We start from the raw sequence: 12,244 nt of genomic DNA, 5'->3' as shown, positions 1-12,244 counted from the left end.
AATAAGTGTTTTTAATAGCCTGTAATAATTCAATAGTAATACAAACTTGTGGAGCAGATGCAAATCTCCACATGCAGGCAATGCCTTCATAAAATCACGGCAATAATAAAACAAACCAGACTGCCTGTTAATAATACCCAATTTTGAGAGCTCCACACATTATTTTTAGTGTTCAGATTGTTTTCCTGGGTTGTAAACATCCCAGTTATCTAGTTAGCAATAGTATATGTTCTAGAAAGATAAACACTTTCTAAGTCTTTTCTAACTAACAGCAATTTGCCAGGACTATTCATTTTAAGTACCTCTGTCATGCAGAAGCAATAATCTATGTATATTAATTCAGCAGCATATGCTGCCCTACACTTTTCTAATTTTAATAAACCTGCCTTCTATAAAAGAAAAAACTTCATCCTCTTCTAGAATACAGGTCACCTTAATTTTCATATGCAAATCATTTCAGCATTTCCTATTCTGCTTTTAGATAACATACGACCTTCTGTGTTTTTTTGAATCTTTGTGAAAACATGCATTTAAGCTTGGGAAGGCTACTTCTACGCCTGCGAGAGTCAAAATTGTTTTAGAGCTCGAATTCTTGCATCTTCACCATGAAATTAATAGACAGCCAACCTGAAATAACATGTTATGAATATCCAGGAAACAGGAATAGTTTCAATATTGACAAGAAGTTTGCTGAAGCAGAAAGCATCACAACTGTTACATTATTTTTGCTTTATAATGAAAGAAATAAGTATGCAAACAACTATACATTCCATTTTTTTAACCATAATTCATTCCTTGTTTCAACCTGGATTTATATTGGATTATAGCAGAGATGTGCTGTATCAAAAGTATTCCAGAAAAAAGACATTTTAGGGGTTTTATTAGCAAGACAGGTAAAAATTGCTTCAGCGTGGGGAAGTTTGTGACAAAAGGGAAGAGCATATGAGAACGCAAACTATGGTAGATGGCTCTACATCTATTTTTAAGCCTTAAATTTTTAAAAATGCTGTCCATTCTTGCTGTTGGATTTTTCTTGGAAGATCGTTCAGTAACACAGTCTCCTCACATTGCATAAGCAGAGCTTTGATCCACCTTCTATCGCAGCAGGTCAAGCATCACAGTACACACAATGAAGCTCAAAACGATGAGTTTTGAAGTGATGCTCTCTAAGAAATGGGGATACAATGGAAACACTTGCACACAAGCCAGATGTGTTCATAGTAGACAAAGGTTGCGTGAAAGAGTACAGTCATATTTGTATCATCTTAAGGTAAGCTCAGAAAGGTATTCTACTCCTCCTGGAAAGCAGCAACCCGTAAGCCACCACAGCCAAACCCTCTACTGGGAAGAAGATCCTAGTTTCCAAGGAAGCCAGAGAGAATGTTTTTTGGAAGCCAACGTTTTCCAGTCAATCAAGTATCGTGCAGAGCCAAACCAGACTCTACAAGGCTCTGCATAGCTGTGAATATGTACAGCTCCTTAATAGAGACATCTCTGCTCACCACCAGCACATCTCAGCTGGTTCTTTGAGGCACTTCTGTGTGATCAGCACTATTTCACTTTTAGCTGCAGACAGCTCAAGGCAGTTGCTGTTCATCGAAGAGATTGTTTCCCTCTGACACTAACAGTACTTCATCACTTAATGCAACAAGACACGCCAAGTGTGTTACTGGCGTACCAGAAACTGGGGGCTGACAGCTAACCCCATGGCATCTTGCTCCAGCAGTCTCCCATACATCAAGAGGCAGGGACAGGCCAGATGCCTGCAAACTCCACGGGGTCTTCCAAGGGGAACAGCATAGTCTTGCAAGCCCCGCATGCAGGAGGGCAGCCAGCTGTCTCCTGGTGCCACACCATCAGCGCTCCCAATGCTGCCTGTACCCTGAGGAACAGGGTTCAGGAACATCACCTGCCTCCACTCTGAGCCTCCAGCACTTACTCCAGCCGACACCTTGACAACGGCAGCAGAAGACATCCTTAGAGCAGCTTCTGTGCTGCATAAGCCTCGCCCAAATTGAAATACAGTGTCCAGCAAACCTGAGTTTAGATGTGGACGCAGGAAGGGTAAGCTAAGCCTTAACAGCAGGGAGTTCAATAAAAGGGTTAGACTGCAACCAACACGCACCTCTGGGGGCCTCCGACCCCACCAGGAGAGGTGGGCTGGCTGCACCTCGCAGAAGAGCATCAGTTGCCCCTTTCCTTTTAAAGCTCTTCAGGCTCACCGGTGTCACAAAGGCCCTCTATTTCAAAGATTTGTTCCTGTTTTCTAATTGTTATTTGAACACTCCGTTGAGCCAGTCCAACCTAAAATGAAAGCTCAAGCGTGTTCACAAGCGGTGCACATCCGACCATCCTTAAAATGAAAACACAAGAACTAGCCTTTTCATTAAGGAAAGGAAACATCTCCATAATATCTTCCCCCACAGAAAGGTCACATCTGTATCACAGAAAAAGACATTAGTTGAAAATCATAAGCACAAAAAAAGCCTTTTCAGGTACAGAGGCTGTAAAATTACTCCCTTGTTTCACTTGTAGATACAAAGCACTTCACCAGATGAAAGGTGACTGCAGGCAAAAGCACTCGGTGCAACAGCACATCTTCTTTCCCAAAACACAGGTCCAGCGGTCAGCAGTGGTCACTGATGGAAGCACTGCTCACCCAGTAAAGCGGGGGGGGTTTGTTTTAGGGAACTCTGGAAGGTTGTGCTTTTACACCGTCAGCAGTTTTCTAGCACACAACCTCCTCTGTGTTACTGCTAATGACATAACAGAGAGAGACCGTTGGCTGAGGGAATTATTTTTTTCCCTATAAGGATGGGAAAATAAGGAAGAGCACGCTTTCTCCTGAATATATTTGGCGCTGCAGAAGATACATGCGATACAAATGTTGCTATGGAAACTATTCTATTAAATAATATTAAATTAAATTTACATATTTGAAGTGCACAAAAACAGTCCAGGTACAAAACTAATTAGCCTAAATTCAGTCTTGAAATTACAAAGTGGGGCCTATCAGAATTGTCATTTTCCTTTTAAAAGAGGTTTGGGTCTCAGCAAGCTGCTTCTCCACACCCCTTGCTTTTCAAATGTAGCACCTGCACCCCAGATATTCAGAAAAGTCATGTCTTGAGATAATCTGTAGATACAAGGTCTGCTCCTAGTTCCCTTGGTGATGGAATTACCATAGCATTAGAGAGAAAAACCCAGGAGCTGAATTCAGCCTGAAAAGACAATGCACTGATTACAGCTGTGCCACCATAATATTGGAATGTATTTTAATAACTCCCACTTACATCTCACCACACACACAGTATTGAAATCCCTCTGAACTAAACAGGAGTCCTGCAAGGGGCTGGAGTAGGCTTGGCCTTCCTCATGTTTTCACGGTATGGGGAAGTTCTTTGAAAGTTAGTATTTTAAGGTCTAAAGTTTGGGGGTTTTTTGCCTTCCCACCTCCAGCTCCTGAGTGTCCAACAGCCCTCACCAACACAGCTACTAGAAAACAAGCCCTTTGCGCATAGTTCCTTCCCCCCTGAAGAAGCCAAGCTCACATTAGCCACTGAGTAAGACTGAATTCAAGCTTTTGCTAAAGCCAGGCGGCAGCCCCAGGTGCTCAGCCAGCTTCAGCACCAGCCCTGCACCCACACACCTGCAGCAAGGAGGGGAATGCACAAAGGACACATTAGCTAGGGCTGCACAGCAAGGAATGGGTGCTAACAGCTACACTGCTGCTGCAAGCAACACAAGCTTGTCCTGCATTTAGAGAACTCGGGTTAATCATCATTATCCATTTCTGCTCAGGTGTTGTCAATCAGGGCACTGGGCTTTTAAGCAGCTTACAGAAAACACAAGTTACAGGAAGAAATCTGCAGCCAGGTTTCAACCATCTGTTCTTAAGCAGTGGGCCAATACTCTAACTGAAAACTACAAGGAGAGAAAAGCACTACTCCTGATGAAACTACTTCTTTCCAAACAAACAGAGCAGCAAGATTTGATTAGGTCAACTCTCCCTCACAGCACAGGCCTCTGTCACCAGATCTAAAGCAGCGACAGGCAGACCACAGCAGTTACTCCCATCCCTCCTGATGTCCTCCACAGCACTGGAAAGCCGTGGGGACAGCACACCCAGAGTCAAGGGCGCCTCAGGGCAATGAAATCCGAACAAATGAAGACACTTTAACAAATCTAAGACCATGGGAACTCTCTAGGACTTTACTTGGACTTCTCCACAAAAGCGCTTTCCATTGATAATGATATAAATCTTTGGGATCAGAAGGAGCACAACCAAATAAAGAAACCATCTTTTCAAAGAAAACATTTAACATTTATTCCATTTCGACGGCCTCACTGTCATACTCCATTTCTCCCCGTATTTTTGCATCCAGCTGTAAAATGCACGTCTACTGAGAAAGCATAGAACTCTTTCACCCCACCCCACCCTCTCAAAGTGTTTTGGAAAGCCTTAATAAAGGCAAGGCACAGGCACAAACAGAATTCACACCTCTCTCAGAGTTCACTGCGCCTTATCTACGTGCCCATTGGGTTTCACTGTTACAGTACGGAAAGATGTGTTGAAGTTTAATCTTACCCTTCATTTATGCTGGAACAAACCGAATACTAATATACATTCGGCAATGAAAGGATAGTTGCAAAACACTAATTCTGCCGAATTTACTACAAGTTCTGTCATAATGTTATTTCCATCTGTCACAGAATCATGCAGTTCTTAAAGAATGAACTATGCCTGCAAGTCCAGGTACGAGAAAAATAGCCTGCTGGAATACTTTAAAATGCTTTCAAGTTTCCAAATAAGTCAGAGAGATGCAAGTTACCAAAACTGCAGAGAAGCCACTGAAGACGGATACAAGAGAAGGAAACTACAATTCTACTGAGCCAGCAAAAGCTTTCAGATGACTGCGTGCATCCCCCGTAATAAAACTCACGCTACGGACAATTCAGAATTGCCAACCCATCAGTTCTCAGTAAACCCAAGAAAGTGGTCCCTTTCCCGTCCTGAGAGGCAGATATATCTATTAAAACATTTCATGCACACAAAGCCTCCCTCCCAGGCCTGGCTGGCTCCCAGGGGTGCGCAGCAGGCGTGGGGCGCGCAGGTCCCACCGCGGCTCCGGGCAGGGGACAGCGGCCGCCCACGCACGGCGGGACCAGCCCACGCGTGGGGAGCGCACAGCCCAGCCGGCTGGTACCTGCCCCTGCAACGGGGAACGCGCCGTGGCAGCAGCAGAACAGCCATAAAACAAGTTTAAAATTAAATAAGGAGCTAAAGGGGGCTTTGGGGGTTTTCCTTTTGCGCCACTCGGGTGAACTCAAAAGCCCTACAGACACCGCAGGGTCCTCACCCGTTCTACGTAACCCTCCAAGCCCCGGCGTGCAGCAGCCCGCTGCCGGGCACCCCCGCACTTCAGCAGCCACAGCGCACTCCCAGCCCCCAGCGCTGCCCGCACCCCCGGCCCCGCGGGCACCCCCGGCCCCCTCCCGGCCAGCCCGGCCCCCGGCCGCGGCCCCGCTCTCGCCGCGCAGCCCCGCCGCGCCGGCCCGAAGTTGGCGGCGGCTGCCCGGCTCGGGAAGGGCAGTGCCGGGCGGGGGGGGGCAGCCCAGCCCTCCGGGCAGGCAGCATCCCCCTCTCCCAGCGGGAGAGATGAAGAAAAAATATTTTTCTACACACACACACATATAATGCATATATATATATGCGCATTTAGGTACATTTATCCTTCTCCCCCTCCCCCCAATTTTTTTTGTTTCGTGTCTCCCCTGTGGAGACACCCACTGAGCTCAGTTGGCAAAAAGAAAACAAAGGAGTGGAAGAAAAAAAAACCTGAAATAACAAAAAACCAACCCAAGCAAACAAACAACAACAATAAAACACACAACAACAACACATATAAAGCCCAAAGGCAGGTGCCCCTCGGGCGAGCCCGGGAGGGGGCCAGCACTCACCCCCAGCCGCCGGCTCCGGATGCGCACGTAGCCCTGCTTCACGATGTCGTTGAAATTGGAGGCCATCCTTCCCCCGAAGTTGGCGGCGGCCGGCGCCGCTCAGGCAGCCCGCATGGCGCGCAGCAGCCGCCGCAGCCGCGCCCCGCTCCGCACCGCACCGCCCCGCGGAGCGCCCCGGCCCCGCGGCGGGCCGGCCCGGGGGAAGGGCCGCCGGCAGCGCCCGCCCCGCGCCTCCCTCCGAGCCCCCCGGCCCCCGCCCCGGGGGGGCTCCGCTCCCCTGCGGCAGCGCGGAGCTGCCGGGCGCCCCCCGTGCCGTGCCCGCGGGAGGGGCACCTGGGGGCCGCACCGCCGTGCCCGGGCCGTGCGCTCCCCACCCGGCTTTCCCCCGGGGGAGGGGGCTTTTCCCGAACGCCCTTCAGGCGCCCGCCGGCCTGCGGGTGGCACGGCCCCAGCCCCCTGGCCGCAACCCCAGCCGGTGCGGAGCGGTGCGGTGCGGGCACCCCGGCTGTGCTGCGTTTGCTAGGCAATGTGCGGGGGCGGGGAGGGCAGAGTCGGGCCGGCCCCGGCCCCGGGGTTGCCTTCTGCATCTCCCGAGCCCTCCTCCAAGTGCCAGCAGATAGGGCCAAGTGCACCAGCGAGCCCGGGAGAGGGGGCTCCGGGGGCTCCCCATGGGTTACCTGTTAGTGGTGCGCTATAAATACTGCGTCCTGAAAGAGGGACCGGTCGTGTCTTCAGAACATCTTTTAATAGCATTAAAAATATAGGCAGCCTGAGGAGGTCAGCCACATAGATGACTTCGAGAATTCCCGTGCCATGGAAATCACGATGGGTCAGGGGGCAGCGAGGAGGAAGGCAGAGCAGAGGCTCACCAAGGAGCAAAGGGAGCGCGGCTCGCTGCTGTGCCCGGCGCAGGGTGACATGGAAGTGATGCCCCATTTTATTTAGTTGTTTAATGACTACAAAACTCACCTACGATAAAGCTGACCCCTTTCTCATTTAAACATGCAGCTCCTTTCTTCTAGGAGCAGCTAGAAATGATGGTGGCTGCTTTGCTGTGGTAACAGCGTAGTGCTTTCGATTCTTGCTTGAAGAGGTGATTATGCTTTGCAAGGCTTTGCGAAATATTAATTGATGGAGTGGATTACAGAGATAGAGTGTAAGACTCTCTAGCTGAAGGGCTAATTCAAGGATGAAGGAGACAAGTCTGCAGTCCTTACCTCAGAGACTACTTTATTATTTTACACTTCCCTCTCCTTTTCACGGAATGCATAAAATAGAACAGCCGCAGCTAGAAACAACAAAAACTTCCACACCCATGCAACCCAAATACGCCAGAAATGAGAAGAACAGTCCCAGATAAGTCCACCCGCTAGGATAATATGACCCTAAATCAACACAGAAGTCGCATATTACAAAGTATCGGTTCCTCACTGCAAAATTGCCAAGTAATGTATTTTTGTGAAATATATTGTCCAGACCCAAGAACCTGGTTAATACCACTTCCACAGTACCATTCGTTAGATTTCATTGCCGGTCGAAAGCTAGAGAAGTTAAGACACCCGGCCTGCTTCATCTTGTATAGAAGTGTGCATTCAGCACAGAAACGTATTTCACAATCTCAAGCACCATAAAAATACTAATGCTGAAAGCATCAAGTATGTTCTAAACCCGGAAAAAAAACAGAGCGCGCTTATTTTGGTTTCAAAGACATTTGCAGCAGGAAAGAAATTACAGAGCCACTTTAGATGTCTTTTCAACAAGTTTAGACATTTCTTCTAATCCCTTCTAGTCCCTGTAAACACATACTGCTGATTTCATTAGCCACCAGCGTATTCTTGCAGGTAAACACATTCCTAAGAGCTTTGCTAAGTAAAGGTGGATTTAAGCCTGTGCTTATTCTTTGATGAATTAGGATATTAGCATCCACTTACGTTTTCACTTTGAACAACATAAATCCCTTACACATGCTATGGTTCAAAGAGAAAATACATTTTAATTCCCATGTGTGCAATACGTTCCAAGAATGTGCCAGAAAATCTCATTGTTCAGGTTTTCAACCCAACACTATCCCTAGCAAAAAACTTGTTTACCAGGTTTTCAATACCGATGCAAATGTGTGCTCTCATTGTTTTGACAGGAGTCCTTTCATTTCCCTGGGGGTCTGCTGACCATTTGCACTCCCTAGAAGGAAATGCTGCGCATGTTTGTTTGTATTCCAAACTGTATAAAACCTTTTTAATAAGCTCTCATTGAAATTCAAATTATTTCCCTTTTAATGACAATGCTATTGCTATTATTCCTTCCGAAGATAAGAGTCAAGGGTCACTTTGAAGTACTAGCCTGCTGTCAATAATTTAAGTGGATTATTGTTATATTCTAATCTCATAATAACTATCAGTGTATTGTCCTACAATGAGCTCGTTTGCTTTTAGGGCTCTGCAAACAGGAGTCATTGCTACGCATTTTAACTGAAAAGGAAGGTATCACTTTTTTTTCAAAATGCCATCCTGACATTTTAAAAAGAAGTTACATTCACCTTATTATATTTGCAGCATGTCATCCCCCATGTCCATGATATTATTTCATCGCAGTCTACAGGCGGAATTTGACAAACATCTCCGAGATTTACCAAGTTAAAGAACAAGAGAACTGCAGAGGCCATTTTAAGGAAGCAGGATTTTCTGTGGAAGTTATTTCCTTGAACAGATGGAGCTGGTACTAGTCAAGCATTTCCTGACAAAAAAAGTTTCTCATTTGATCACCCTGAAATTACTTTCTCAAAATGTAAACCATTCATCAATATTTTTTTATGAAAAGCTCCCATAACATTTTGTCTCCCTAAGGTCAAGATGCCAACATTTTTCCACTCTTGTTTTGACTTTTCAGAGGAGTTTAGAAACGATAACATCACAATAAAGTGTTCTGACCTTATCAAGTACTTTGAGGTCACTGGAATGCAGTATTTCAAACACAGTATCTCCACGGAAAGCTTTTTGGTATTCCTATGTCTAATTTTGTTTTGGTGTGAGATAAATTTTTGACATTTCATTCCGATTTTTGCAATGGAAATTCTGAATCTTGACTAGTTCTAGCTGCAAGGAAATGCAACAGATAATGAGCAAAAATAAGAGAGTGTCATTCTTTTAAATAGTGGTGTGGGGTTTTACCCATGTTACTGCAAGCCTTGAAATCCCTTACTTTCCTTTTTGCAAAGCCAGACTTGTAGTGCTGCCTTGGAACGTTAGGCCAGCCATATTTAATTTTGGAAGAAGAAAATAAGAGGTTGATTCTGAACTTACTTCTTTCACAATGCAGGGATTTGAATAGTCTTAAAACTCTTGGTATGTAGTTGCCTTACAACTGTGGCAACAACTACAGCTGGTGCTGATGCAAAACCATACACTGGATGCACAGCACAAAACTGCTCAGAAATTCTCTTCTTTCACCATTCACCATTCCGCACCCTTATCATCGTGCCAATCAATCCGGAGTGAATGAATTCTGCAGGAATGAAGATTTCTCAGATACTTTTCTCTGCTGTTAATTTTCTTCTGTGTGTTTGTTCCTAATGTGCCAGCAAGACAGCAATGGCCAGCGCCGCCAGGCTTCAGGCAGAGGAGCGGTGTGTTGGGTCACAGGATTTCGGTAAACCTTCGTAAAATCAGGGCTAGCCTGCTGAGGTAGCTTACCTGGTGAAGTGAGGGCAGGGCTCTCGGACAAAACATCCTCATTCGCTCCAGGGGTTTTTGAATACATTAGGTATAAAAATGCATTATTGAAATGCACATATAACTTATTGGCAGGATTGCTATGCAGATGTCAGTTAGTGCCAAAACATGAAAATTCATGAGACTGAACAGTTAACTTGAAAAAAAAACCCTACCATAACAGAATGGAGGCATATAGCTACTTGCACAGTAAACAGGAAACTGCCTGCCAGCATAAGCCACTGATAATCAATATTTAATGAAAATAAATAATCTATTAACCAGGCTAACATGTCATTTTGCACAGTAATATTGCAGTATCAGGCACTGAAATTACCTTGCTTCTGCATGATTCATTCAAATAATTTCGCTTCGCGTAGACCAAGATGGTGAAAGGCAGAGAAGATGGGGGCTGGGGAAGCTGCAAATGGAATGCATCCTTTTACTGGAAACTCTGGTTCTGATTGTAATATTTTGTCCCTAACAAAATTACTGTCAACACAGTGAATGTTAAGATAGAAATAAATATATGCTGACTGAATCTGCAAGCAAAGGGAATCCAGGGTAACATTCACTATTGAAAAACCCAACATCCATTCTGCTTGCTTTGTATTTCTGTGACAGTTACAAGCATTTAAGCAACTTTTTCATCCTCGCTCTCCTGAAGACATACATCAAGGGACCTTCCTGCATCTGCAGAACACGGCTGGAGGGATTAAGCAGGACTGAGTGGTGGGTCACAAGGTCACCATCCATCCTCCCTTTTCCTATAGGTAATTTATTAGAGCCTGCAGTGTATCAACGCACAGCTCTGGGACCGGCAGCTCGCTCTGATCTGGCTATGGCAGAGCCGGAGCAATATAGCCTGTGCAATTGCAGTCTCCCTGACTGTCTGTTTGATATTTCCCATCTGAGCCAGCACACGAACATTAATGCCAGAGTAGGTCCCAAAATATGCCACCGTAGTTTTTATCGAGCCGTGAGTAGGCAGCACAGCAGCGCCAAAGACTCAGACCTCAGCCACGGCTGCATCGGGGTTACGCCATGTGCACATGAAAGACCCGTTCACATTCATCTGTCGTTTGGACTGAACTGTGTTGTTCACGCAGGTGGATTTCGCTGCATGGCATATGTGGTTGCCACTGGGGCTGGCCCAGCTAAACCCCACAGCACATTGAATAATTCCTCCAAAAGATGCTTCAAAACAGGAACTACCACCACTGCTGGCACAATCAGCATCTTCTGGGGTAAGGCAGCATTGTCCAAGCAGTGAAGACGAGCCTGCTAAAGGTTATCTCAAGACTTAAATTGCCTACATCAAGCTGTGAGATTTAGCAGAAAAAAATGTAGAAACAGTACCATAAATGGATGTTTGGCCTGTTGTATGCTCACAAAGGAACTTGATGAGGAAAGTATTAACGGTGCCCAGGGAAATATTGAAGCCAGGGTCAATAATTAACAGTATCTGAAATTTTTGAGAAGAACGTTCTGTAGGAACCTAAACCTGTCTCTGGAAATGTTGTCTAGGAAGAGGGTTTGGGGTTACTGTTAGCACTCAGACTGCAGTATGCCTCATCAGTGCTGTAACATGATGCTGGCTGCTATTACAGTGTTTTTAAATAAATAATTTATTATTATCACACTGCAAGAAAAACATCAGCTGTTTCAGTTGACACCCAAATGTAAAGAAGTTTCACTTGAAAATCCAAATAGAAACTTCTTTACATTACATCACAATTTTAAACAAGTTGTTTCCAAATTAGACTTCAATGTATATATTTATAGATATTCCAATACTGATTGATTCTAGTGAAATTTATTTTCCATTGTTTTGCCCTAAACACCCATTACTGAGCCAATGTCAAGCTAATTTGATGTCTGTGTTAACAATGTATCTGCAAGGCGAATTCTTATCTTGACTCAATGTATATTTAAGTATTTATTGCTGCATGTCTACTGAAAATTTACACCTGAAAATTTTTTGTTGCTGTTAAATGAGGTAGAAGAAAGTATATATTCTAATTATAGTATTTGCAGATGACATTGGGAAAAGATACCAAATAGTGCCAGTTTACAATGCAGTAAGTGCAATGCAAGTGCTGCCTTATATAATCAGTAGATTTGGGGGCTGGATTTACATTTCATCATGCAGTTGCAAGGGCAAATTTGCACGAACATTTACTAGAACTGGGCACCTGCATAAAATGAATTAATATGAAAACAAATACCATTCTCCATCACAGCATGAACTGCAGGTAGGGAAAAGCCAAACCTCTCACAACATCCTGCACCCTGGAGCTATTGAACAGGGAAGGTGTAAAGAGTGGATTTTCTTCTCCGTGTCATTCTCTCAACACAGGAATCCCTTTGGATGGAGACGGTGGAAGACGAGTTGTGCTTTTTAAGGCACTAGAAGGCTAAAGCAAGTTATCAGCCCTTAGAAGCAAGACAAACTACTAGGAAAGAAAGACGACTGAATCACAGTACCTGCACACCAAAGTATCACAAGAGATAGCTAAGTAAAAAGATGTACTTTCTGACACTCCTTAACTAGAGCTGAGACAAAAAAATGCATC

General features: G+C 45.2%; 1 protein-coding gene across 8 annotated transcripts in view; it reads right to left on the bottom strand.

Annotated features, from left to right (window-relative positions):
- Positions 1-7,040, bottom strand: part of DOK5 (docking protein 5) — a 65,306-nt gene extending 58,266 nt beyond the window's left edge. For 2 of the 8 annotated variants that reach the window (XR_013930839.1, XM_080405247.1), the window contains exon 1: positions 5,962-6,876. Coding sequence is in view for 5 of the 8 variants with exons in the window: in XM_080405247.1 (XP_080261373.1) it covers positions 5,962-6,027 (66 nt within the window). In the remaining 3 variants the exon portion in view is untranslated. Of the gene's footprint in view, positions 1-4,943; positions 5,897-5,961; positions 6,877-6,930 lie in introns of those variants that run through there. The other 6 variants (XM_080405252.1, XM_080405248.1, XM_080405249.1 and 3 more) reach the window with 6 other exon arrangements.
- Between the last annotated feature and the right edge of the window lie 5,204 nt (positions 7,041-12,244).

Source organism: Falco punctatus (genome assembly GCF_963210335.1).
Source record: "Falco punctatus genome assembly, chromosome: 10".
Taxonomy (NCBI): domain Eukaryota; kingdom Metazoa; phylum Chordata; class Aves; order Falconiformes; family Falconidae; genus Falco; species Falco punctatus.
Note: the sequence above shows the minus strand (reverse complement) of the source record. Positions and strands in the feature narration are given on the sequence as shown.